A 25931-nucleotide genomic window follows, 5' to 3' on the forward strand; every position below is an offset into this window, starting at 1 on the left:
GGATCTCCAGGGCTTCACAACCGAAACTTTGCAGGGAATACTGTCTGAAGATGCTCTTCCCTCTCAGGCCACAGAGCCTGTAGGTATCTGAGTATACATTTTAATCTAAATAAAGCAGTACATAGATGTGTGTTTGTTTTTTTGTTCATTTTCTGTTTATAATATGACTACGTTTTTTCACCCTTTCCCAGTGTTTTTTCTGCGTTAAAGTTCCCCAGTTTTTACCTCACACAGTAGGTAGAGGCATGCACCTCTAACATGTGTTTTCTGACCGCCATAATACCATAGAAGAAGAATTAGCCTGTGACGAGCTAGCGAAAATAGCATCTTATCCAACTACTACACCTTCGGAAAGAGTACTACGGGGTGAAACAAGTTAAGAAACCTAAGCATTTTTGCTCGTCGCCAAAATGCAGATAACGTTGAAAACTCTCCAACAGCAGACATTTAAAATCGACATAGACGCAGAGGAGACGGTGAGTTGAAACCATGCATTTGTTGAAGGGAGGGAGGGTTTCGTCTAACTTACCGTTGCGTTGGCTAACAAGCTAAGCTAACTTGCATTCTTAGCTAGTTTGACATGGCAGGCTAACGTTAGCTAAGCAACTTCAACATGTTTAAGTCCCCAGTCCAGTAACTAGCTAACTAGTTTATTAGTAAAGTTACTTAATAAAGTAGATTGTACGTTACTGCATATACTGTATATTATATACCCATTGGGATTTTATGTTGCCAAAAACTTGAGGAAATGGGAGCGTACGCGTTAGCTGACTAATGCTAGCATTAGCTGGTTAACAGTGGTGGTAGTTAGCTATCTAATTGGCTCAAGTTTCTCAACCCCAATTAACTGTTAGCTAACTATCTATGGCTAATTAAATAACTTTTGACATGGATAGCCACAATATATATATTTATTAAAAACGGCAACTTTTGAGTTTGTTAGCTAGCTATGTATTCTAATGCTAGCTAAACAGCTGCTGTCTCAAACGTTTTATGAAGCAGTTGGATAGTTTATAAACTAACCTAGCTAAATGTTGATAAACCAGATAATTCATCCATATAACGTTACTATAGCGATCTAGCTACGTTTGACACCACCGTAGCTAGCTAGATATTGTTGGTTTTGCATTTGGTTGTTATTAGCGAGGCTAATGTTAGCGAACGTTATCTAGTGCAGAGACCTCCCCTCAGCCCGAGTCATTGACAGTGGCCTATTGGCGTGCCCCACAATTCTGAGAAGTTGACAATCATACAACTGTCGTTATTTTAGACAGTGTGTAGTTAGTTGCCAATTATTAGTATTATAAGACCTCTCCCAGAGAACTCGGGCACCAGACTTTCAATGTTTAATTGGTTTCTTAGCTATCTCTTTTAGCCTAATCATCAGCCATTTAACCAGTAAACTTGAGAAATATCATATGCTTCTCGCAATGGACTTCGTTCTTTTTATGATTTATGTCTGTCTACTTCTCTTTCTTTACAGGTAAAAACCTTGAAGGAGAAAATAGAGAATGAGAAGGGAAAAGATGGTTTTCCGGTTGCTGGACAGAAGTTGATATATGCAGGTACAGTTTCAGTCTTTTATTCCCCTGCTCTCCGTTTTGTCTGGCAGTTTGATAAGGACTTGGATGAAAATGCATAATAAAACGTTGCGCTGTCACAATATAATTGCATGTCTGTGTTGGCTTGACCTGTGGCGCACATCTCAATGTGTCATCTCAATGTTTTCATGTAATTATGTTATGGGAATGCAGAATGCAGCAATGTTCAATCTGTGTATGTGGCATGTTAATGTTTCTCACCACTATGAATTAACCTTATAGGTGACGGGGATAGGTTTCTGCCAATTTCATTGGCAAAGAATGTCAGGGTTATTGTGGAATTGTCGGTTAATAAATTAATATCTTAATGTTTGTTGCTTGAAGGGAAAATCCTTAATGATGACACGGCCCTCAAGGAGTATAAGATTGATGAGAAGAACTTTGTGGTCGTCATGGTGGCAAAGGTAAGGGATTAGAAACGTTGAGATTTGTCCATGAAATGACATGCTCTTCATTGGGGTGGAGACCTCTGAATAGATAACATAGGCTTCACTGTTTTCAAATCCATCATAAACATGATTTACACACACACACACACATACTGATAATGGCAGATGGACTTAATTAACTTTCTGTGTCATTGGACGTGTGTGTAGCTTGTGTGTGTGTTCACCGTGAAGCAATATTTTCCCAGACCTGTCACATGCACCTCAATATCGCTAAGAAGACAGAATGCAGATTGAATCCCACTGTGCGGAGTAGATTGCAATCTGTTGTTACATCTCCTCTCAGTATGCACACAGGTGCAGCAACAGTTCATGCAATGATGGAATATCCAACTGCTGAGCTACAATATGTGCCTTCTGCACAGTTTGAATGTCTACATTTTACATTTTAGTAATTTAGCAGACGCTCTTATCCAGAGCGACTTACAGTTAGTGAATGCATACATTTTCATACTGGCCCCCCGTGGGAAACGAACCCACAAACCTGGCGTTGCAAGCGCCATGCTCTACCAACTGAGGTACAGGGGACTACGTCTATAGTGATAATTAACAAGAGATTGTGGCCTTGAAAGATTGAATAGCAAAGATTCCTGTTTATTGGCATATGGGATGGTGGAGTCTTTCATCTTTTTAAAGCTGCATTATGTAAATCTTTCTATATTTTCTATGTTCAAAAGCTCCAAGTCGGTAGTGGTCATCCAATGGGATTCAACAGTAACATTATTGTGCCTCCAGCCTACCTGAAAACCGCTTGTATTCTATTTCCCTGTTGGGTCGGATTTTCCGTCACGAGTTCATTGACTGAGACAGGTGGAAGATCTAAATTGCATACTCCTAGCGTCCTCTCCTCGTCTCCTTCTCAAAACCCATTGGATGAAAAAGCCAGAGGTCGCTTCCCTCTGATCTTCTCCACCAGTGAGTTTTGAGAAGGAGACGAGGACGCGATGAGTATGCTTTGAGAATCTCTGAAACTGAAGAGAAATGGGACGTCTATGTCCACACTTCGCTAGTGCTGATATATGCAGATGTAAATATGTATGCGAGTGTTATAGCTACTATGGATTACTTGTTTTCAAGCCACATTGGCAGCTAGCTAGTGTAACGAACTACCTTATTAGATAGTTGATTGCGCCATTGGTTTGTTTCATTTGTATAAAATGTTGCTTTACTATTTAGTTGTAATAAGCTATGACTATATGCACCATTACCCTTGTGTTATTTCTGATGTCTGTGGTCTGAAAGAAACTAATCTGATTAGCTAGCTTCTTCACACTACCGTACTGGTACGGAATAGCCATTATCATTATTTGACAACAAAGCTCTAGTTAGAAAAAATCTTTGAACAAAAATATTGTTGCATTTTCAGTTATGAAAGGGATCAATCAACGTCAACGCCTACCAAAGTTGTCTTTCCAGCGCCATCATTGTTGAGTTCAGATCAGTAAGCAAAGACTTTAGCAAGGACAACAGTCTGTTCCATTATTGTATTTCCCCTAGCTGGCCAAGAATTGACCTAATAATAAAGTGGACATCTTCTAATGCTAGGTATCTACACTGAACAAAAATACAAATGCAACATGCAACAATTTCAAAGATTCTACTGAGTTACAGTTCATATAAGGAAATCAGTCAATTGAAATAAATTCATTATGCCCTAATCTATGGATTCCACATGTCTGGGAATACAGATATGCATCTGTTGGTGGCATATACTTTAAAAAAAGGTAGGGGCGTGGATCAGAAAACCAGTCAGTATCTGGTGTGACCACCATTTGCCTCATGCAGCGCAACACTTCTGCTTCGCATAGAGTTGATCAGGCTGTTGATTGTGGCCTGTGGAATGTTGTCCCACTCCGCTTCAATGGCTGTGCGAAGTTGCTGGATATTGGCGGGAACTGGAACATCCAGTCGTACACGTCGATCCAGAGCATCCCAAACATGCTCAATGGGTGACATGTCTGGTGAGTATGCAGGCCATGGAATTGGGACATTTTCAGCTTCCAGGAATTGTGTACAGATCCTTGCGACATGGGGCTGTGTATTATCATGCTGAAACATGAGGTGATGGCGATGGATGAATGGCACAACAATGGGCCTCAGGCTCTCATCACGGTATCTCTGTGCATTCAAATTGCCATCGATAAAATGCAATTGTGTTTATTGTCCGTAGCTTATGCCTGCCAATACCATAACCCCACCGCCATCATGGGGCACTCTGTTCACAACGTTGACATCAGAAAACCGCTTGCCCACACATCTGCCATCTGCCCGGTACAGTTGAAACCAGTATTCATCTGTGAAGAGCACACTTCTCCAGCGTGCCAGTGGCCATCGATGGTGAACATTTGCCCACTGAAGTCGGTTACGATGCTGAACTGCAGTCAGGTCAATACCCTGGTGAGGACGACGAGCACGTATATGAGCTTCCCTAAGACGGTTTCTGACAGTTTGTGCAGAAATTATTCAGTTGTGCAAACCCACAGTTTAATCAGCTGTCCAGGTGGCCCGTCTCAGATGAAGAAGCCGAGTGCGGAGATCCTGGGATGGCGTGGTTACGCGTGGTCTGCCGTTGTGAGGCTGGTTGGACGTACTGCCAAATTCTGTAAAACGACATTGGAGGCGGCTTATGGTAGAGAAATGAACATTCAATGCTCTGGCAACGGCTCTGATGGACATTCCTGCAGTCAGCATGCCAATCTGTGGCATTGTGTTTGTATGACAAAACTGCAAATTTTTGAGTGGCCCTTTATTGTCCCCATCACAAGGTGCCCCTGTGAAATGATCATGCTGTTTAATCAGCTTCTTGATATGCCACGCCTGTCAGGTGGATGGATTATCTTGGCAAAGGAGAAATGCTCACTTAACAGGGATATAAACAAATTTGGGCACAACATTTGAGAAGCTTTTTGTGTGTATGGAACATTCCTGGGATCTTTTATTTCAGCTCATGAGACATGGGACCAACACTTAACATGTTGCGTTTTTGTTTATTTTTGTTCAGTGTATATCTAAACTGTTATGGAAAATAAACTACCCAGTATTTACTTTGAGTATTGAATGAAAAGTACTTTAATAAACATGAAAAGGTGAATGTAAGAATCGCTCATTATCTCAAATAGTCTACATGTCATATTAAACAGCATATAAACACTCTAAATAGGTCAGGAGCCAGACAGGGAGCCTAAGAAGGAACACAATTGAATTATTTAGACAATTTCAAGGCTATAGCCTACAAAGAAATACATTGAAGCATTTGTGAGTGCGACACACTAGGCTGGTAGGGAGTCAGGGACATTAAGCGCTCAGCATTTAAACAACGTTTTGTTGTATTCAATCATTAGTCTATAATTTGTGCAAATAGGCTGTGACTTAGAATTAAATACAAATTAAACGAAAAATGCCTTATTAGGCTCAGTCTACAGTGCCTTTTTGAATTCATTTTTAGAAACATGAGTTTAGCCAGAGTCTGGCTTCAGGCTCATGCGATGGTGCCTGGAGAGCAGGCCAGCAGCGGAGAATATCCTCTCCGCGCTTGCAGAGCCACTGGGAACGCTAAACACCCTTTTGGCCACTCTTGTCAGGCTGGGCAGGGATGCATTTTATTATTATGGGGGAAAAAATCTATTGATAGGCTTAAAGGTTTTTAGGCAAAATAACCCAATCCAAAACGCAAAGCTTCTTGAAAGTTGGAATAAGCCAGGCCTATACGGCCAAAATCAATTATGGCCTATTGTATAGATAATATAACAAAAATGAAGGAAACTTTTAAGAGCTCAGATTTTTAGTTTATAAATACATTGCTTCAATGACACACTTAATTAGCTACCCACCTCGTTCCTTTCTTTTAGCATGTGCATGTAGTAAGTAGACCATGCTTTCGGGATACCAGTCTTTTTTTTAGGGGGTAGATCAGCTTTAATATTTCAGATTGTAACTTCCATCAATGTAATTGTCTGTATCACTTACAATCCCCCATTCATATATACATACACGCATATAAACAGTGGGGAGAACAAGTATTTGATACACTGCCGATTTTGCAGGTTTTCCTACTTACAAAGCATGTAGAGGTCTGTAATTTTTATCATAGGTACACTTCAACTGTGAGAGACGGAATCTAAAACAAAAATCCAGAAAATCACATTGTATGATTTGTAAGTAATTAATTTGCATTTTATTGCATGACATAAGTATTTGATACATCAGAAAAGCAGAACTTAATATTTGGTACAGAAACCTTTGTTTGCAATTACAGAGATCATACGTTTCCTGTAGGTCTTGACCAGGTTTGCACACACTGCAGCAGGGATTTTGGCCTACTCCTCCATACAGACCTTCTCCAGATCCTTCAGGTTTCGGGGCTGTCGCTGGGCAATACGGACTTTCAGCTCCCTCCAGAGATTTTCTATTGGGTTCAGGTCTGGAGACTGGCTAGGCCACTCCAGGACCTTGAGATGCTTCTTACGGAGCCACTCCTTATTTGCCCTGGCTGTGTGTTTCGGGTCGTTGTCATGCTGGAAGACCCAGCCACGACCCATCTTCAATGCTCTTACTGAAGGAAGGAGGTTGTTGGCCAAGATCTCGCGATACATGGGCCCATCCATCCTCCTCGCTATACGGTGCAGTCATCCTGTCCCCTTTGAAGAAAAGCATCCCCAAGGAATGATGTTTCCACCTCCATGCTTCACTGTTGGGATGGTGTTCTTGGGGTTGTACTCATCCTTCTTCTTCCTCCAAACACGGCGAGTGGAGATTAGACCAAAAAGCTCTATTTTTGTCTCATCAGACCACATGACCTTCTCCCATTCCTCCTCTGGATCATCCAGATGGTCATTGGCAAACTTCAGACGGGCCTGGACATGCGCTGGCTTGAGCAGGGGGACCTTGCGTGCGCTGCAAGATTTTAATCCATGACAGCGTAGTGTGTTACTAATGGTTTTCTTTGAGACTGTGGTCCCAGCTCTCTTCTGTTCATTGACCAGGTCCTGCCGTGTAGTTCTGGGCTGATCCCTCACCTTCCTCATGATCATTGATGCCCCACGAGGTGAGATCTTGCATGGAGCCCCAGACCGAGGGTGATTGACCGTCATCTTGAACTTCTTCCATTTTCTAATAGTTGCGCCAACAGTTGTTGCCTTCTCACCAAGCTGCTTGCCTATTGTCCTGTATCCCATCCCAGCCTTGTGCAGGTCTACAATTTTATCCCTGATGTCCTTACACAGCTCTCTGGTCTTGGCCATTGTGGAGAGGTTGGAGTCTGTTTGATTGAGTGTGTGGACAGGTGTCTTTTATACAGGTAACGAGTTCAAACAGGTGCAGTTAATACAGGTAATAGGTGGAGAACAGGAGGGCTTCTTAAAGAAAAACTAACAGGTCTGTGAGAGCCGGAATTTTTACTGGTTGGTAGGTGATCAAATACTTATGTCATGCAATAAAATGCAAATTAATTACTTAAATCATACCATGTGATGTTCTGGATTTTTGTTTTAGATTCAGTCTCTCACAGTTGAAGTGTACCTATGATAAAAAATTACAGACCTCTACATGCTTTGTAAGTAGGAAAACCTGCAAAATCGGTAGTGTATCAAATACTTGTTCTCCCCACTGTGTGTGTGTATATGTATATATATATATATATATATATATATATACTGTGCTATGAAAAAGTATTAGCCCCCTTTCTAATTTTTCTCTACTTTTGCATATTTGTGATACTGAATGTTATCAGATCTTCAACCAAAACCTAATATTAGATAAAGGGAACATAAGTGAACAAATAACACAACAATTACATATTTGTTTCATAAACAAAGTTATGCAACACCCAATTCCCCTTTGTGAAAAAGTAATTGCCCCCTTACACTCAACTGGTTGTGCCACCTTTAGCTGCAATGACTCCAACCAAATGCTTCCTGTAGTTGTTGTTCAGTCTCTCACGTCGCTGTGGAGGAATTTTGGCCCACTCTTCCATGCAGAACTGCTTTAACTCAGTTACGTGTGGGTTTTCAAGCATGAACTGCTCGTTTCAAGTCCTGCCACAACATCTCAATTGGGATTATGTCTGGACTTTGACTAGGCCATTCCAAAACTTCCAATTTTATGCTTTTTAGCAATTTTCATGTAGACTTGATTGTGTGTTTTGGATCATTGTCTTGCTGCATGACCCAGCTGCGCTTCAGCTTCAGCTCACAGACGGATGGTCTGACATTCTCCTGTAGAATTCTCTGATACAGAGCATAATTCATGGTTCCTTCTATTAAGGCAAGTCATCCAGGTCCTGAGGCAGCAAAGCATCCCCAAACCATCACACCACCACCACCATGCTTGACCTTTTGGTATGATGTTCTTACTGTGGAATGCAGTGTTTGGTTTTCGCCAGACATAATGGGACCCATCTCCAAAAAGTTGACTCAAGTTTGCCAAAAAGCACATGGATGATCATCAAGACTCTTGGAAGAACGTTCTATGGACAGATTATTCAAAAGTATAACTTTTTGGACGACATGGTTCCAGTAATTCCTGGCGAAAACCAAACTCTGCATTCCACAGTAAGAACATCATACCAAAGGTCAAGTATGGTGGTGGTGGTGGTGTGATGGTTTGGGGATGCTTTGCTGCCTCAGGACCTGGACGACTTGCCTTAATAGAAGGAACCATGAATTCTGCTCTGTATCAGAGAATTCTACAGGAGAATGTCAGACCATCCGTCTGTGAGCTGAAGCTGAAGCGCAGCTGGGTCATGCAGCAAGACAATGATCCAAAACACACAATCAAGTCTACATGAAAATTGCTAAAAAAGCATCAAATTGGAAGTTTTGGAATGGCCTAGTCAAAGTCCAGACATAATCCCAATTGAGATGTTGTGGCAGGACTTGAAACGAGCAGTTCATGCTTGAAAACCCACACGTCACTGAGTTAAAGCAGTTCTGCATGGAAGAGTGGGCCAAAATTCCTCCACAGCGACGTGAGAGACCAACAACTACAGGAAGCATTTGGTTGGAGTCATTGCAGCTAAAGGTGGCACAACCAGTTATTGAGTGCAAGGGGGCAATTACTTTTTCACACAGGGGAATTGGGTGTTGCATAACTTTGAAACTTTATGAAATAAATATGTAATTGTTGTGTTATTTCTTCCCTTTATCTAATATATTAGGTTTTGGTTGAAGATCTGATAACATTCAGTATCACAAATATGCAAAAGTAGAGAAAATTAGAAAGGGGGCAAATACATTTTCATAGCACTATATATATATATATATATATATACAGTGGGGAGAACAAGTATTTGATACACTGCCGATTTTGCAGGTTTTCCTACATACAAAGCATGTAGAGGTCTGTAATTTTTATCATAGGTACACTTCAACTGTGAGAAACGGTATCTAAAACAAAAATCCAGAAAATCACATTGTATGATTTTTAAGTAATTAATTTGCATTTTATTGCATGACATAAGTATTTGATACATCAGAAAAGCAGAACTTAATATTTGGTACAGAAACCTTTGTTTGCAATTACAGAGATCATACGTTTCCTGTAGGTCTTGACCAGGTTTGCACACACTGCAGCAGGGATTTTGGCCCACTCCTCCATACAGACCTTCTCCAGATCCTTCAGGTTTCGGGGCTGTCGCTGGGCAATACGGACTTTCAGCTCCCTCCAAAGATTTTCTATTGGGTTCAGGTCTGGAGACTGGCTAGGCCACTCCAGGACCTTGAGATGCTTCTTACGGAGCCACTCCTTAGTTGCCCTGGCTGTGTGTTTCGGGTCGTTGTCATGCTGGAAGACCCAGCCACGACCCATCTTCAATGTTCTTACTGAGGGAAGGAGGTTGTTGGCCAATATCTCGCGATACATGGCCCCATCCATCCTCCCCTCAATACGGTGCAGTCGTCCTGTCCCCTTTGCAGAAAAGCATCCCCAAAGAATGATGTTTCCACCGCCATGCTTCACGGTTGGGATGGTGTTCTTGGGGTTGTACTCATCCTTCTTCTTCCTCCAAACATGGCGAGTGGAGTTTAGACCAAAAAGCTCGGCGCTCCAGTCAAATTGGGCACGTTCTGCTCCTCACTCCGCTCACATACTGACTCCTACCATCTAACCATTAGCAGCCTTGGAGCACATCACTTATTAGCAGTTCAGCACATCAGCATTTCTCGCACTGTTACACAAAATCAAGTTAAACCTTTACCATCGTAGACATTGAACGTCTGTAACCAAACTGGCAAAAACTCTGTTGGCCGATGGTAGTTCTAGCTAGCCACATGCTAACCTGAGTGCTACTAATAGTAGCAGGAAATTCAGATAATGGCTAACACAAACATGGGCTACCATCAATGTTCCATCCCCCGGGACTGCCACGCAGAAAAATATCAGCCTGCGCAGAGAAGCACAAGATTGAACTTCACTCAACTTTTCTAGTGTTTTCCCTGTTAGTTAACACTATCAACGTTTCCCTTTACTGTGGGAATTGTGATCGAATCAATGCAATATTAGCCACTTTCAATGCAATGTACCGAAACAAAACGAACTATGCAAGACTTAGTTTTGCATACTAACTATGCAAGAGATTTAGTTGTAGGCAGAACGCATCGGAGTAGGATTGCATTGACAGGCACGACTCAGGCCTGTACTCTATACAGACTGGTGCACCATAACCAATCAGAGCTGCAGTAGGCCTATATGCAAATACACCATTGCCATATGTGGATCTGTGCCATTCACTTTGAACTGGACTGTTTTTACAGCATGAGCGGTCGTGAGTAGATGCGCTTGTTTTGAGATCAAAGCGACATGTAGCGATGTCTGCACATTTTACATTTGTTCATATCCTTTGCTAGTTTGAGTTATTAGCCAAGTTATATATAATTTGTAGTCAGCAATGGGGGAGCGATTTCTTCCTACAAGAGCACAAAACTTGTGCATTTCTAGACATCTTTGAAAAGTGAGTGAGGTAAAGAGCTTTGTTTTGTCTTAAAGGGGCAGTGTTGTATTTTGAGACAGGCTTGAATAAGATAAGGAGCCAATAGGCAGAGAGGGTAGTATAATCTGTCTGATTCTCTGTAATAATGTTATGGGAATAATGATGCATTTTATTTTGTAAAGTGGTTTCTTGTGTCAAACACAACATCTTCAGTCACCTTGTCTAAAGGACAAGTCGATAAACAGGTTAATGTCAAGCCCTGCATGTTTTTTTCAAAAGTCTCATGGAATGTAGGCCTACATTGAACACCACACATTGGCTGCTACTGTAGGCTGAACGATAGAACAGCTATTTCCATGTTAGAATGTTATGTGACGCATTTAATACATTGTTTTTTTATGGTAGGCCACACTGGTAGGCCTACATTATGATCAAATAGCCACAGTTTTAACAGTGGTCAAGTAGGCTACTAACTTAAAGCGGGGACAGCCTCAGTGTTCACAGTAAACGTGCGCCGGAAGTTGCACAGAATTTTCACAACGTTCAAGTTTGCGCTCAGCAGACCTGAAATCTGCTCAGCGAGGAAAGAATTTTGAGGGAACATTGGCTACCTTGATATCCTGCAAGTTATATCGGCCAATAAAGATCAGGTAGTTCAGCAAAAATAAAGACCTTGAAATAAACAATGACATCCGATATGGTATTTGACCATTAATTTCTGCAAAACGTGCAGTATTTTATTGATTTGAGTTGTTGGAGCTAGCGTATTCCATCCCCAAACACCATGCTGGATCCGTGTGAGTGGGCCAGTTCTTTTTGTATGGCCCGGTGCACTTAGGTAGCTGGTTTCTAATGCTTTGGGCCCTTTAGTACCTACTTACCCGATTCACATCCATCACCGAAGCCGCCCACCGTGGCGCTGTAACACTGGTGGTGTCAGTGGACTTGGAGCCTACATCGAATGTTGGCACAGAACCGATTTCAGCTTCATGGTGAATACACTCTTCCTCTGTTGGTAGCCATTGTAATCGTTCGGGACAAAGTGAGGCCCGCATATGACTGAAGCGCCAGGAATGACTGAAGCGCAAACCTGACCCAGTATGACTTTCTTCCCGGCTTGACCAAACATGCATGCCGGTAAACAGTGCATTGCCACCACCAGCACCAGGCCGTGCCTCTCTGAATGTCAAAGCTGCAATGTATTGTTGGAGATGACTTTTTGATACATGTATTTTCGCAATTTGAATTACAACTTTTAAAAATAAATAAACATTTGCATAAATTAAAAAAGGAATATCATCAATCTACGATGTTAGATTTGTGGAAATACATTGTGCAATCTGTCCTTTAAATCTTCAGATGGAAAAATTTTACTTTTAGCAAAATGAGCAGATAATATTCATTATCTCCGCACCAAACCAGTGCATACAAATGTAAAAACAGAGCATTTCTATGATCTGTGGTTAAAAAGATTTAAACAAAAGGTCCTAAAAAATGCTTCTCTGTGACATCACAGGATAGGATTAAAGTTTTAAACTGTGATTTTCAAAACCTGCAACGCGTTTCTAACCGGAGGGTATTTTCTATTTTCTTGCTCCCCATGTCACCGCGCGAATCTGTTTTGAAAATCACTTTTGAAAATGTTTTTATGTCATCGGGTAGAACTTTCTAACTTTATATATTTTTCTACAATGTAGAAAAGCGCCGTTTTCACATATGGTATTGTGCTGTAGATAATGAAAATGTGGTTGAAAAGTGGTGGAATTGAGCTTTAAGATGGCTTGCTATGTTTTTGCTACCTCAAAGTGATAGTGACCTAAAATGAATACCGATTCGCAGTAATAATTCCCAATGTGTCCATGTCTGTAGCCTAAATCAGATCACAGGCTTCTTACCTGACAAGCCATGTTGGTCAAATCATTTTTACTGTATCACCTATAGGCCTAATGTTTTATTAAAATATGCTGTTAAGAGCACTGGATATTCCCCTTTTCTCTATGTAGCCTAAAGCAGCCCCAGCAGCTGCCCAGCCTTCCGGTGCTACCACGATCACCACCTCCAGCACTACAGCCCCCACAGTACCCTCTGCTGCCTTGTCAGGCTCAGATAACCCACCTGAGGGGGGCAAACCAGAGGACAAACCAGCTGAGGAGAGGCCCTCCAACACCTCAGCCCCAGCATCAACTCCAACCAGGTAGGGCTGGTTCAGCAGTCAATGGCTGTCTCAAATTGCAAACCTATTCCATGTACACTGAGTGTACAAAACATTAGGAACTCTTTCCATGAGACTGTCCAGGTGAAAGCTATGATCCCTTATTGATGTCACTTAAATCCACTTGAATCCATGTAGATGAAGGGGAAGAGACATGTTTAATAATTGATGTTTAAGCATTGAGCCAATTGAGACATGGATTGTGTATGTGTGACATTGAGGGTGAATGGGAAGACAAAAGCTTTAAGTGCCTTTGAACGGGGTATGGTAGTAAGTGCCTGGCGCACCGTTTTGAGTGTCAAGAACTGTAACGCTGCTGGGTTTTTCATGCTCAACAATTTCCTGTGTGTATCAAGAATGGTCCTCCACCAAAAGGACATCCAGCCAACTTGACACAATTGTGGGAAGCATTGCAGTCAACACGGGCCAGCATCCCTGTGGAACGCTTTCGACACCTTGCCCAGACAAACTGAGGCTGTTCTGAGGACAAACGGGTGCAAGTCAATATTAGGGAGTAGGGTACCGTTTGGGATGTAGCCACTGTTACATTTGGCCTGTGTCATAAATAAGAAGCTGCTGTTTCCAGGGTCATATTCGACGGTAGCCACATGCAAAACGTTTGAAACTGAGATTTTGTGTTCTTATTGGGAACGGGGCCATTTTAGATTTTGCTAGTGTCGGTTATATTAGGATTAATGTATCTCTTAATGGTTGTATTTTAGTACTGAACAGATCACGGTAAAACAGAACAGTACTCTCATCAGCTTTATACTCCTTCTCTTTCAGTTCGTCTGGTCTCTTGACCAATGTGAACATGTTCGAGGAGGCAACTTCTGCTTTGGGTAAATGGTACTCCTGATATGAGTTAACCCAATTTTGTGAATAGATTATATTCTGAAAGCGTACTTTAATATCTCCTCTTTTGTAGTTAGGTCTATAGCCATATGTCTTGATATTGTATTCCCTGTAGAAATATAGATACAAAAGTGAAAGGAATAGCCCTATCTCAATCTGTATTTATTAGGCTATGTTTATCCTAGTGAATGTCATCTGAAACTTTCAGAATCTCTCGGATCAAAATGGCGTCTGATTGGTTGGTTGTTCTTCCTGCTCCTCAGTGACAGGCCAATCATATGAGAACATGGTGACCGAGATGATGCTGATGGGCTATGAGAGGGAGCAGGTGGTGGCAGCACTCAGAGCCAGCTTCAACAACCCAGACAGAGCTGTGGAGTACCTGCTTACAGTAAGTACCTCTTCATCACCCCATCCACTTCTCCAGTCTGACAGCCCTTTGTATTCAGAATGAATGGTTTAGTCCAAAAATGATGTAATATGACAGTAATCACGTTTACATGCACACAGGATTCCGGATAGTAACTCATATCCTGCTTAAGGTCTTATTCGGGACAAGCTGTTTACATGCACCTTTTGATATTCCACTCACGAGTATCCCTGTATCCATTAATAAACAGAATATTCATAATTTAAAATGGGTTAAATGGAATAGTAACTGAAATATGGACACTGACTGTAGGCCTATAACCTCATGTAGCGTAATATACAGTGCATTTGGAAAGTATTCAGACCCCTTCCCTTTTTCCACATTTTGTTACGTTACAGCCTTATTCTAAAATTGATTAAATAAATAAAAATCTTCATCAATCTACACACAATACCCCATAATGACAAAGCGAAAACTGTTTTTACATAAGTATTCAGACCCTTTGCTATGAGACTCGTTTCCATTGATCATCCTTGAGATGTTTCTACAACTTGATTGGAGTCCATCTGTGGTAAATTCAATTGATTGGACATGATTTGGAAAGGCACACACCTGTCAATATAAGGTCCCACAGTTGACAGTGCATATCAGAGCAAAAAGGAATTGTCGAAGGAATTGTCTGTAGAGCTCCGAGACAGGGTTGTGTTGAGGCACAGCTCTGGGGAAGGGTACCAAATGCAGCATTGAAGGTCCCCAAGAACACAGTGGCCTCCATCATTCTTAAATGGAAGAAGTTTGGAACCATTAAGACTCTTCCTAGAGCTGGCCGCCTGGACAAACTGAGCAATCGGGGAGAATAGTCTTGGTCAGGGAGGTGACAAAGAACCTGATGGTCACTCTGACAGAGCTCCAGAGTTCCTCTGTGGAGATGGGAGAACCTTCCAGAAGGACAACCATCTCTGCAGCACTCCACCAATCAGGCCTTTATGGTAGAGTGGCCAGACAGAAGCCGCTCCTCAGTAAAAGGCACATGACATCCCGCTTGGAGTTTGCCAAAAGGCACCTTAAGGACTCTCAGACCATGAGAAACAAGATTCTCTGGTCTGATGAAACCAACATTGAACTCTTTGGCCTGAATGCCAAGCGTCACGTCTGGAGGAAACCTGGCACCATCCCTACGGTGAAGCATGGTGGTGGCAGCATCATGCTGTGGGGATGTTTTTCAGCGGCATGGACTGGGAGACTAGTCAGGATCGAGGAAAAGATGAACGGATGAAAACCTGCTCCAGAGCGCTCAGCACCTCAGACTGGGGCGAAGGTTCACCTTCCAACAGGACAACGCCCTAAACACACAGCCAAGACAACGCAGGAGTGGCTTCAGGACAAGTCTCTGAATGTCCTTGAGTGGCCCAGCCAGAGCCCGAACTTGAACCCGAGCTAACATCTCTGGAGACACCTGAAAATAGCTGTGCAGCGACGCTCCCCATCCAACTTGACAGAGCTTGAGAGGATCTGCAGAGAAGGGAAGAAACTCCCGAAATACAGGTGTTCCAGGCTTGTAGCGTCATACCCAAGAAGACTCAAGGCTGTAATCACTGCCAAAGGTGTTTCAACAAAGTACTGAGTTAAAGGGTCTGAATACTTATGTAAACGTGATATTTCCAAGAAATTCTAAAAACCAGTTTTTTCTTTGTCATTATTGGGCATTGTGTGTAGATTGATGAGGGGAAAAATAACAATTTAATCAATTTTAGAATAACATGCTGACCACACCGTCCGCGTCACGTGCGCGAGCGTTGCAAAATAAATGTCCACATACATGTTATTCAATCATTGCACTCACGCTGCTCGTGCACGTCAACGAGCGTCTGCGTAGCCAGTCGCTAAAATATAACTTCTATTTCTGATGCAAGTCCCACCTTTCCCATCTCCTCATTGGTTTTTAGGAGCATATACCCATGTGGGTGATTGAACGATGAACTGATGTCCACACTCCAGTCCAGTTGGTCGTGGTAATGCACCTTAAAGTTGGTTGCCAACCACCATATAAAGTCCAAAGAGGAAGAAGCCTGAAGGAGGAGAGATTACTAGAAACTAACTCGGTTTACCCTTTTTATCTGTGGATTAATTGTAGAGGACCTTGTGCATTTCAGGTAAAATAACAACCCAATGTTTATATCCCAGAACAAATTAGCTAGCAACAGCAAGCTAGCTAGCTAAATTGCCATAAATGTTTAATGCCTTTCGACCTGGCCCCAAATTAATACAGTTGGTTCAGAGTTCGTTTTGATATTTCAACCTGCGTGTCCTGATCGCGTCTGGTGGCCCGTGTAGCTCAGTTGGTAGAGCATGGCGCTTGCAACGCCAGGGTTGTGGGTTCGATTCCCACGGGGGGCCAGTATGAAAATGTATGCACTCACTAACTGTAAGTCGCTCTGGATAAGAGCGTCTGCTAAATGACTAAAATGTAAATGATGTGGGTGGACAAAATCAACACGCGTGCGGTGTGGTCAGCATGTAAGGCTGTAACGTAACACAATGTGGAAAAAGTCAAGGGGTCTGAACACTTTCCGAATGCACTGTAATATTAACTCCTGCCGAATTATGCATTTCTTGCAGTAAAATTATAAAACAAATGTTAATTTTGTCTCGGGAACAGGAGTGGAGAAATTATTTATTTCAGCTTGTCTTGAGAAAATGTGAATGCGAGTGTAATGTTATCCTTGACACTGTTATGCAAGCAGACAGTAGGAACCACATAAAATATGCACCCAAGACGAACTGAAGTCTTATCAGAAACGTGTTTAATCGTTTTCTCAGCTTTTCATTTCCTTAAAACCAGTCAAACTGATAACGTTTGGACATTTTGCACAGAACCAATCTCTCCACTGTTTTGGAATTATTTAATTTTCTCCCTGGTCCCTAAAAGACAAATTTAGCGGTGATAAATATATTACTAATGCATTCATTCTATCAGTGTAAGACATTATTCTGGTGAGCACTACTTTATTTAGTCTTCTGGGGCAAGAAGTTATGACCGAAGAGAAGCTGCATGTATCTAACTATAGGCTAGTTGACAAACAAATGGCCTACCAAATGTTAGAATTTATAATACGGCCTACAAAATGTCGTAAATTATAAGCAGAAAGTTGTCTAAATTAGGGGTGAAAGTAGCCAGTAGGCTATACGGTCCTGTACGGAGTATCAGCAAAATACATTATTATGGAATTATGGTGGATCTAACTGGGCAGGTAGGCTTTGACAATAGATGAAAACATCAGACATCACCCATGATATGCGAAGCTGAGCCTGCGCAGAACGCAAAAAACAACAGTAAACGGGATAAATGACTAAAAATAATAAATGTTTACATGCCACAGTACCCCTTCTAAGATCAGCATATCCCAGGTGTCTTATCAGGGTTTCTCATAACCGGGATACAAGCTTTTTCGGGTTATTGTAAACGGGATATGATGCTTATGTGTCAACTCAAAAACAGAATACTTGAGTATCCCGAATAATAACGGTGTATTGGTGTGCATGTTAACGTGGTCATGGGGCGGCAGGTAGCTTAGTGGTTAATAGCGTTGTGCCAGTAACCGAAAGGTCGCTGGTTCTAATCCCCGAGCCGACTAGATGAAAAATCTGTCTGTGCCCTTGAGCAAGGCACTTAACCCTAATTGCTCCTGTAAGTCGCTCTGGATAAGAGCGTCTGCTAAATGACTAAAATGTAAAAATGTAATTGATACAAAATACCATATTTTTTTTGTCCTTCAGGTTTCTATTCTATGGCGGTTTTCATCCATGTGTTCCTTAGAGCTGGGATGATGGAAGCTAGATTCGTCCACCCTGTCTGGCAGCTCTAACGTTGTATCTCTGTGGTAGCTAAGGCTGTGTCCTGTGGATGTTCTTCTTTAGGGGATCCCAGCTGGGGAGGAGGGACATGCGGGTGCTGACCCAGTGGTGCCCCCTGTGGGTGGAGGAACTCCAGCTCTGAACACAGGCAGTATGACCACCCCCGCCAGCACAGGCTCCCTAGCAAGCGCTGCAACAGGAGGTGAATGATGCCTCAGTGTGTGTGCCTGCTTCTCCACTCCATGCATGCATATGTGTAAAAACACTTCTGTATGCAGTGGACACAGAAAAAGCATTTGACGGATTTCTAGTATTTTCCTTTGAATAATAAAGAGATTGTAACATAATGACAGTTCTCAGCATTAGACAGTTATGTATTTTGAGATGTCCTATGTGCTGCACTGTATCAATTGTTCTATGCCATAAACGGTTTGGCATACTGGAGTTTAGAACACTGGTGTGCTGCTGTATGGAAATGGAACATGGAAAGGGAACATAGAACTTTGTGAACAAAGAACATGGAAATAGAACATGGAACTAGAACATACCAAATAGACCTGTACAAATGGAACTAGAACTGTAGAAATAGAACATGGAAATGGAACATAGAACTGTGTGGATTGGAAATAGAACAGTGCTGTTGTCCTTCTATGGCGTGACTTTCTATCCCCTCTCTCCCACTCCTGTGTTTCCAGCCAACCCTCTGGGGTTCCTGGTTAATCAGCCCCAGTTTCTCCAGATGAGACAGATCATCCAGCAGAACCCCTCTCTACTCCCTGCCTTACTACAGCAGATAGGGCGGGAGAACCCCCAACTCCTGCAAGTATGGACAACACACTCACACAAACACTGATATTTACAGTCTGTCTCCGATATACTCCCGAATCTCTGGCCTCTTGATGATAGACAATTATTCCACGATTTTGTAGTTAAACTGGTTACAATGAGCAGTGAAATTGATGGAATTCTAGTCTTTCTGCCGAATGCATTTGTCTGTGTCCTTTAGCTCCCCAGGCCTCTCATGCATATTGAAGGGATGAGATCAGAGCCTGAAGGCATAGCACCAGACCCTCGCTGTGATAATGTCAGTTTAAAAACCTGTGTGTCCCAAATGGTACCCTATTCCCATTATAGTGCATTACTTTTGACTAGAGCCCTATGTGGGTCCTGGTCAAAAGTAGTGCACTATAAAGGGAATAGGGTGCCATTTGGGAAGGAGAATGTGTTCAGCCTCAAACAAACCTCCGGTCAGCTGTAATTACCTGGGATGTGTTCAACGAGGTGAAATGTTCACAACATTATAGGTATCAAAGGTTCTTGAAACCACTGTGGTCTGGACTGGTGCGTTGACCAAATCTAAAACATCAGATTCAATGTTGCTGGTAGAAATGTCATGTGTAGAGCTAATGTGACTAACAGTTGGCTCATATGACACTCTTGATCTGATCTATACAATGTATTTCTATCTGAACGTTGAGTCTGTAATGTTGCACCTTCCTGAACAGACCCCTGATCGCTGTCTCTCCATGGTTGTGTTCATTAGGGACCAAACTGAAGAAAACTGAGTAAAATGAGAAGGGACTACTTGGACTTGGTCCAATAAGAAATGCCTGTTTGTTTTCCATTGCAAACTGGTTTTCTATGGTGTGCCCTAATGAACACAACCCTGTCTGTCTGTTTCCCTTTCAGCAAATCAGCAGTCACCAAGAGCAGTTCATCCAGATGCTGAACGAGCCAGCCCAGGAGGGGGGTCAGGGAGGAGGTGGAGGAGGAGGTGGAGTGGGGGTCAGTGGGGAGGCTGGAAGTGGCATGAACTATATTCAGGTCACACCCCAGGAGAAGGAGGCCATTGAGAGGGTAAGGAAGGAGGGAATCTCACAAGCCAAGATGACTGTTGATAATGGCTACAGTTGAAAATCACCTAGTTAGCTCAATCTGGCACATTTACAGAAATGCCGATTTTTAATTGTCCATGTCAAATAAATCTAACAAAGTTAAGTTAGAGATTCTCTGGTACTTTTGTATACTTTTTAGCCAGTAGTTCTGAAAGTAGCACTCACGAGCCAAAAGTGGTCACCAAAAATGGTGTACTACGTCACATACACTATGTACAGTGCATTCGGAAAGTATTCAGACCCCTTCCCCTTTTCCACATTTTGTTACGTTACAGCCTCATTCTAAAATTGATTAAATAAATTGTTTTCCTCATCAATTTACACACAATACCCCATAATGACAAAGAGAAAACAGGTTTTTAGAAAATGTTGCACATTTATTACAACTAAAAAAACAGATACCTTATTTACATAAGTATTCAGACCCTTTGCTATGAGACTCAACATTGAGCTCAGGTGCATCCTGTTTCCATTGATCATCCTTGAGAAGTTTCCGCAACTTGATTGGAGTCCACCTGTGGTAAATTAAATTGATTGGACATGATTTGGAAAGGCACACACCTGTCTATATAAGGTCCCACAGTTGACAGTGCATGGCAGAGCAAAAACCAAGCCATGAGGTCGAAGGACTTGTTCGTAGAGCTCCGAGACAGGATTGTGTTGAGGCACAGATCTGGGGAAGGGTACCAAAATAATTATGTCGCATTGAAGGTCCCCAAGAACACAGTGGCCTCCATCATTCTTAAATGGAAGAAGTTTGGAACCACCAAGACTCTTCCTAGAGCTGGCTGCCCGGCCAAACTGAGCAATCTGGGGAGAAAGGCCTTGGTCAGGGAGGTGACAAAGAACCCGATGGTCACTCTGACAGAGTTCCTCTTGGGAGATGGGAGAACCTTCCAGAAGGACAACCATCTCTGCAGCACTCCACCAGTCAGGCCTTTATGGTAGTGGCCAGACGGAAGCCACTCCTAGGTAAAAGGCACATGACAGCCCGCTTGGAGTTTGTTCCCCTAAAGGACTCTGACCATGAGAAGATGGGTAAATTAGACACGCATTCGTTCTTTATATTACTGTAGCATAGACTATGCTGCAGCAAATGTAAGCCTACCTGTCCAACATCGTGAACTGCGCTCCATACTGAGATGGGGTGTCTGTCCCCACCCTGAACGTTGATTATTCATCATGCAGAGGCCATAGAGAAGCCAGATTTAGACATCGCATATAATATAACAGTTCCTTTTCACGCCATGCTGTTCATATAAATAATTTATTATGAACTGGGTGGTTCGAGCCCTGAATGCTGATCGGCTGATAGCCGTGGTATATCAGACTGTATAGCACGGGTATGACAAAACATATATTTTTACTGCTCTGAATACGTTGGTAACCAGTTTATAACAGCAATAAGGCATCTCGGGTTTGTAGTATGTGGCCAATATACCACGGCTAAGGGCTGTATCCAGGCACTCCGTGTTGTGTCGTGCTCTCTGAATACCCCTTAGCCATGGTATATTGGCCATATACAACACCCCCTCGGGCCTTATTGTTTAATTATAATTTACTGGTTTCTCGCAGTTATTTATCCCGGTAAAAGGGAGTGGTTTTGGGCGGTAAATCTCGGTAATCGGGTTCCCTCCATTCAACCCTAATTGTGATTTATAATGTGCTGTGCATTGTGTAAACAACAGTAATTGTGGGGTTGTGTTCCAAACAAAACTACAAGTGTGCTTGCTCTAGTTCCCCAACAGCACAGCTAGGAGAGCTAAAAAATGTGTTACTCTACTTTAAGTCATAAAAGTGCATTGAAATTACTTAGGAACTTTGCACACTTTGGAGAGGTATGGCCACACCAGTTAGTCCTCTCACTCAAACACTTGTAATTTTTAGTCTTATGTTGCACCTACCCCACATTTTCCAGGAATATTCTTATGTTACTGAATATATCCAGAGTATTTTCAGATTTCGTTATCAACAAATGCTGTGAAAAGTACAGTAAATGTAAAATGCACACAAAATCAACAGTGTAATGTTTGGATTCAGTCTTGTCAGGCGAACTGTTGTCCTCAACTTTGGTCAAGTTTTCCTATAATCTCAACTATTTCCTTTCAATTGCTACTATGCTTGTGCATATGTATTTCATATTTCTTTAAAAAACATTTCAATTTAGCCCTACCCATTGAGGCCAATTCTCACTAGCGTAAATGGTTAAGTGAAGTGTTGATTTCAGACTGCATGGTTTTCAACTGAAGATTCATGTTTATGACATGCATAAATACCTACTTATGGGAGTAGACATACAGTGAGGGAAAAAAGTATTTGATCCCCTGCTGATTTTGTACATTTGCCCACTGACAAAGACATGATCAGTCTATAATTTTAATGGTAGGTTTATTTGAACAGTGAGAGACAGAATAACAACAAAAAAATCCAGAAAAACGCATGTCAAAAATGTTATAAATTGATTTGCATTTTAATGAGGGAAATAAGTACTTGACCCCTCTGCAAAACATTACTTAGTACTTGGTGGCAAAACCCTTGTTGGCAATCACAGAGGTCAGACATTTCTTGTAGTTGACCACCAGGTTTGCACACAGCTCAGGAGGGATTTTGTTCCACTCCTCTTTGCAGATCTTCTCCAAGTCATTAAGGTTTCGAGGCTGACATTTGGCAACTCGAACCTTCAGCTCCTTCCACAGATTTTCTATGGGATTAAGGTCTGGAGACTGGCTAGGCCACTCCAGGACCTTAATGTGCTTCTTCTTGAGCCACTCCTTTGTTGCCTTGGCCGTGTGTTTCGGGTCATTGTCATGCTGGAATACCCATCCACAACCGATTTTCAATGCCCTGGCTGAGGGAAGGAGGTTCTCACTCAAGACTTGACGGTACATGGCCCCGTCCATCGTCCCTTTGATGCGGTGAAGTTGTCCTGTCCCCCTTAGCAGAAAAACACCCCCAAAGCATAATGTTTCCACCTCCATGTTTAACGGTGGGGATGGTGTTTCTTGGGGTCATAGGCAGCATTCCTCCTCCTCCAAACACGGCGAGTTGAGTTGATGCCAAAGAGCTCGATTTTGGTCTCATCTGACCACAACACTTTCACCCAGTTCTCCTCTGAATCATTCAGATGTTCATTGGCAAACTTCAGACGGCCCTGTATATGTGCTTTCTTGAGCAGGGGGACCTTGCGGGCGCTGCAGGATTTCAGTCCTTCACGGTGTAGTGTGTTACCAATTGTTTTCTTGGCGACTATGGTCCCAGCTGCCTTGAGATCATTGACAATATCCTCCCGTGTAGTTCTGGGCTGATTCCTCACCGTTCTCATGATCATTGCAACTCCACAAGGTGAGATCTTGCATGGAGCCCCAGGCCGAGCGACATTGACAGTTATTTTGTGTTTCTTCCATTTGCGAATAATCGCACTAACTGTTGTCACCTTCTCACCAAGCTGCTTGGCAATTGTCTTGTAGCCCATTCCAGCCTTGTGTAGGTCTACAATCTTGTCCCTGACATCCTTGGAGAGCTCTTTGGTCTTGGCCATGGTGGAGAGTTTAGAATCTGATTGATTGCTTCTGTGGACAGGTGTCTTTTATACAGGTAACAAACTGAGATTAGAAGCACTCCCTTTAAGAGTGTGCTCCTAATCTCCGCTCGTTACCTGTATAAAAGACACCTGGGAGCCAGAAATCTTTCTGATTGAGAGGGGGTCAAATACTTATTTCCCTCATTTAAAATGCAAATCAATTTATAACATTTTTGACATGCGCTATTCTGGATTTTGTTGTTGTTATTCTGTCTCACTCTTCAAATAAACCTACCATTAAAATTATAGACTGATCATTTCTTTGTCAGTGGGCAAACGTACAAAATCAACAGGGGATCAAATACCTTTTTCCCTCACTGTATGTCAATCCTGTCATCTCTGTATTCAGGAACGTTGTTTATGTAATTTAATATTGACTTTGTCTATTTTCTCTTACAGCTAAAAGCCCTAGGATTCCCTGAAGGACTTGTTATACAGGCCTACTTTGCCTGTGAGAAGAATGAGAACTTGGCCGCTAACTTCCTTTTACAACAGAACTTTGATGACGACTAAAAAGGGAGCAATGATCGTAATTTTGATCCATATTTTTTCTCTACTTTTTGATTGATAAATATTGGATAAGCATAAATAAAACATGGCCTTCGCGTTTTCCTAAATTTTACTACAAGTACATGCTAAATGACTTAAATGTAAATGATACATATTTTTTGTGAGAAATAAAAGCAGTTTCTCTGATCACCTTAATTGAGTAAAAGCTACTTGGTTCATAAGATATCACCTGTGCGCTACCTGTTTTATTTTTTTATTCAGCTAAAGACCAGCATGATTGTTTCTCATAAGGAAATTAATACTGGTTTAAAAGGTTGATCGCAGAATGCGTTTCACAATGTAGTTATAAAAGAGTATGTGTTTGGGGCGGTTGTTATTGTATATTCATATACATCATTGTTCTTGTTTTGATTAGTTTTTTCTTTCTCTCTCAATTTACCAGTATAGGGATCCCAGTACATAATACAATTTTAAATGACAAAAAATGTTAAACAAGCAACATTGTTATTTTATCAATTTCATTTTTTGGGTTAAACTTCCAACATTAACTTAAAGTGAATTGCATGAGCTGCAGCTGATGAAAAAAGGCAACTGTACAAATATGGGAAGTACTGATGTTTCATGCAGCCTGAAAATAGCAAGTTATCCTAGTTCTTTAAGACATCTAAAGGCATGTATATGACTTATGTAGCTCATAGTAGCCTAGTGTTTACAGTTACTATCAACTTGATTTACTGTCCATTTTTACAGATAAATAAAACGTTTCAACATAGAGTAATGCTGCCCAATCAATTTTTTTTGTGTGTCTTTTAAAGAGGGGGGAATAAGCTCCTCTTTTAACAGTTGACTCCATGAATAACACTAGGAATATAATGTTGTTGCTCTTATTTTTTGAAGATGCATTTGCCTCGGCGTCTACTACTATACAGTCTTCCACACGACAGAAGTCTTTTGCCAAGTATTTTTTATTTATTTATTCCTTCTCTAATTGGTATGCAGTCATCTGAAAATGCCTAACAAGAGGATGCCACTTTAGATTGAGATGCACCCATACTCCAATGACTTGTACACAACTTGTACAGTACACCCCCCCCCCCCCCCCCCTTCTCAAGCAGACTACTGAGTCCAGCAGGGGGCAGCATAGACTGCAACATACATTTAAAAGTTTATTCCAAACCACTGAGTGAGGTGTGAGTTCAACATCAGGGTTCAGGTCAATTCGCATTGAAGCCAGTCAATTCAGAAAGTAAACTAAAATTCCAACTTCATTATTGTAAAATTGTAATATTTTCAATTCCTTTTAAATAAGAACCTATTCAAGTTTTTTAATTTTAAATTGACTGAAATTGTTTCTGACTCAATTACAGTGTGGAGTTTGTCATTGTGCATCTGTGTTGTATAAGTTGCTAATTGACGTTCTAAAACAATAACTTTATGACAGTTAAATATCTAGTGTTTTATTGTCTCGCTTGTTTGAGATGTTTAATTTATTGCCCTTAAATGAGTAGTTCTCTCCCTGTTTCTGCTCATTGAGAAACAGACCCTAAATGTAAGTTGAACATTTGTCAACCAGGTTTCCATCCAACCTTTTTATGCATGTAAAGTAAAAATGTTGACAAAACAAAATATGCGAGACAAAGTGGGATAATTTTGTCGGTCAAATTTATTATGCGAGAAATGGCTA

The 25931-nt window shown here is 41.7% G+C and overlaps 1 protein-coding gene across 1 annotated transcript; it reads left to right on the top strand.

The window, feature by feature from the left end:
* The first annotated feature begins 230 nt into the window (after window positions 1-230).
* Window positions 231-25021, top strand: rad23b (RAD23 homolog B, nucleotide excision repair protein). The gene is made up of 10 exons (XM_084159863.1): window positions 231-476; window positions 1484-1565; window positions 1926-2005; window positions 12974-13164; window positions 13969-14024; window positions 14301-14428; window positions 18326-18464; window positions 18958-19085; window positions 19952-20119; window positions 24137-25021. The coding sequence occupies exons 1-10, from the start codon at window positions 411-413 to the stop codon at window positions 24248-24250; spliced, it is 1152 nt and encodes a 383-aa protein (XP_084015989.1). The 5' UTR covers window positions 231-410; the 3' UTR covers window positions 24251-25021.
* The last annotated feature ends 910 nt before the right edge of the window (window positions 25022-25931 follow it).

Source organism: Coregonus lavaretus (assembly GCF_964263955.1).
Source record: "Coregonus lavaretus genome assembly, chromosome: 4".
NCBI lineage: Eukaryota > Metazoa > Chordata > Actinopteri > Salmoniformes > Salmonidae > Coregonus > Coregonus lavaretus.

Excerpts from the sequence above, each read along its gene's own strand:
- rad23b (XM_084159863.1), top strand. The coding sequence starts at position 411 with ATGCAGATAACGTTGAAAACTCTCCAACAGCAGACATTTAAAATCGAC. Across the intron at positions 477-1,483 it reads ACATAGACGCAGAGGAGACG|GTAAAAACCTTGAAGGAGAA; the intron begins GTGAGTTGAAAC and ends CTTTCTTTACAG. Across the intron at positions 1,566-1,925 it reads ACAGAAGTTGATATATGCAG|GGAAAATCCTTAATGATGAC; the intron begins GTACAGTTTCAG and ends TGTTGCTTGAAG.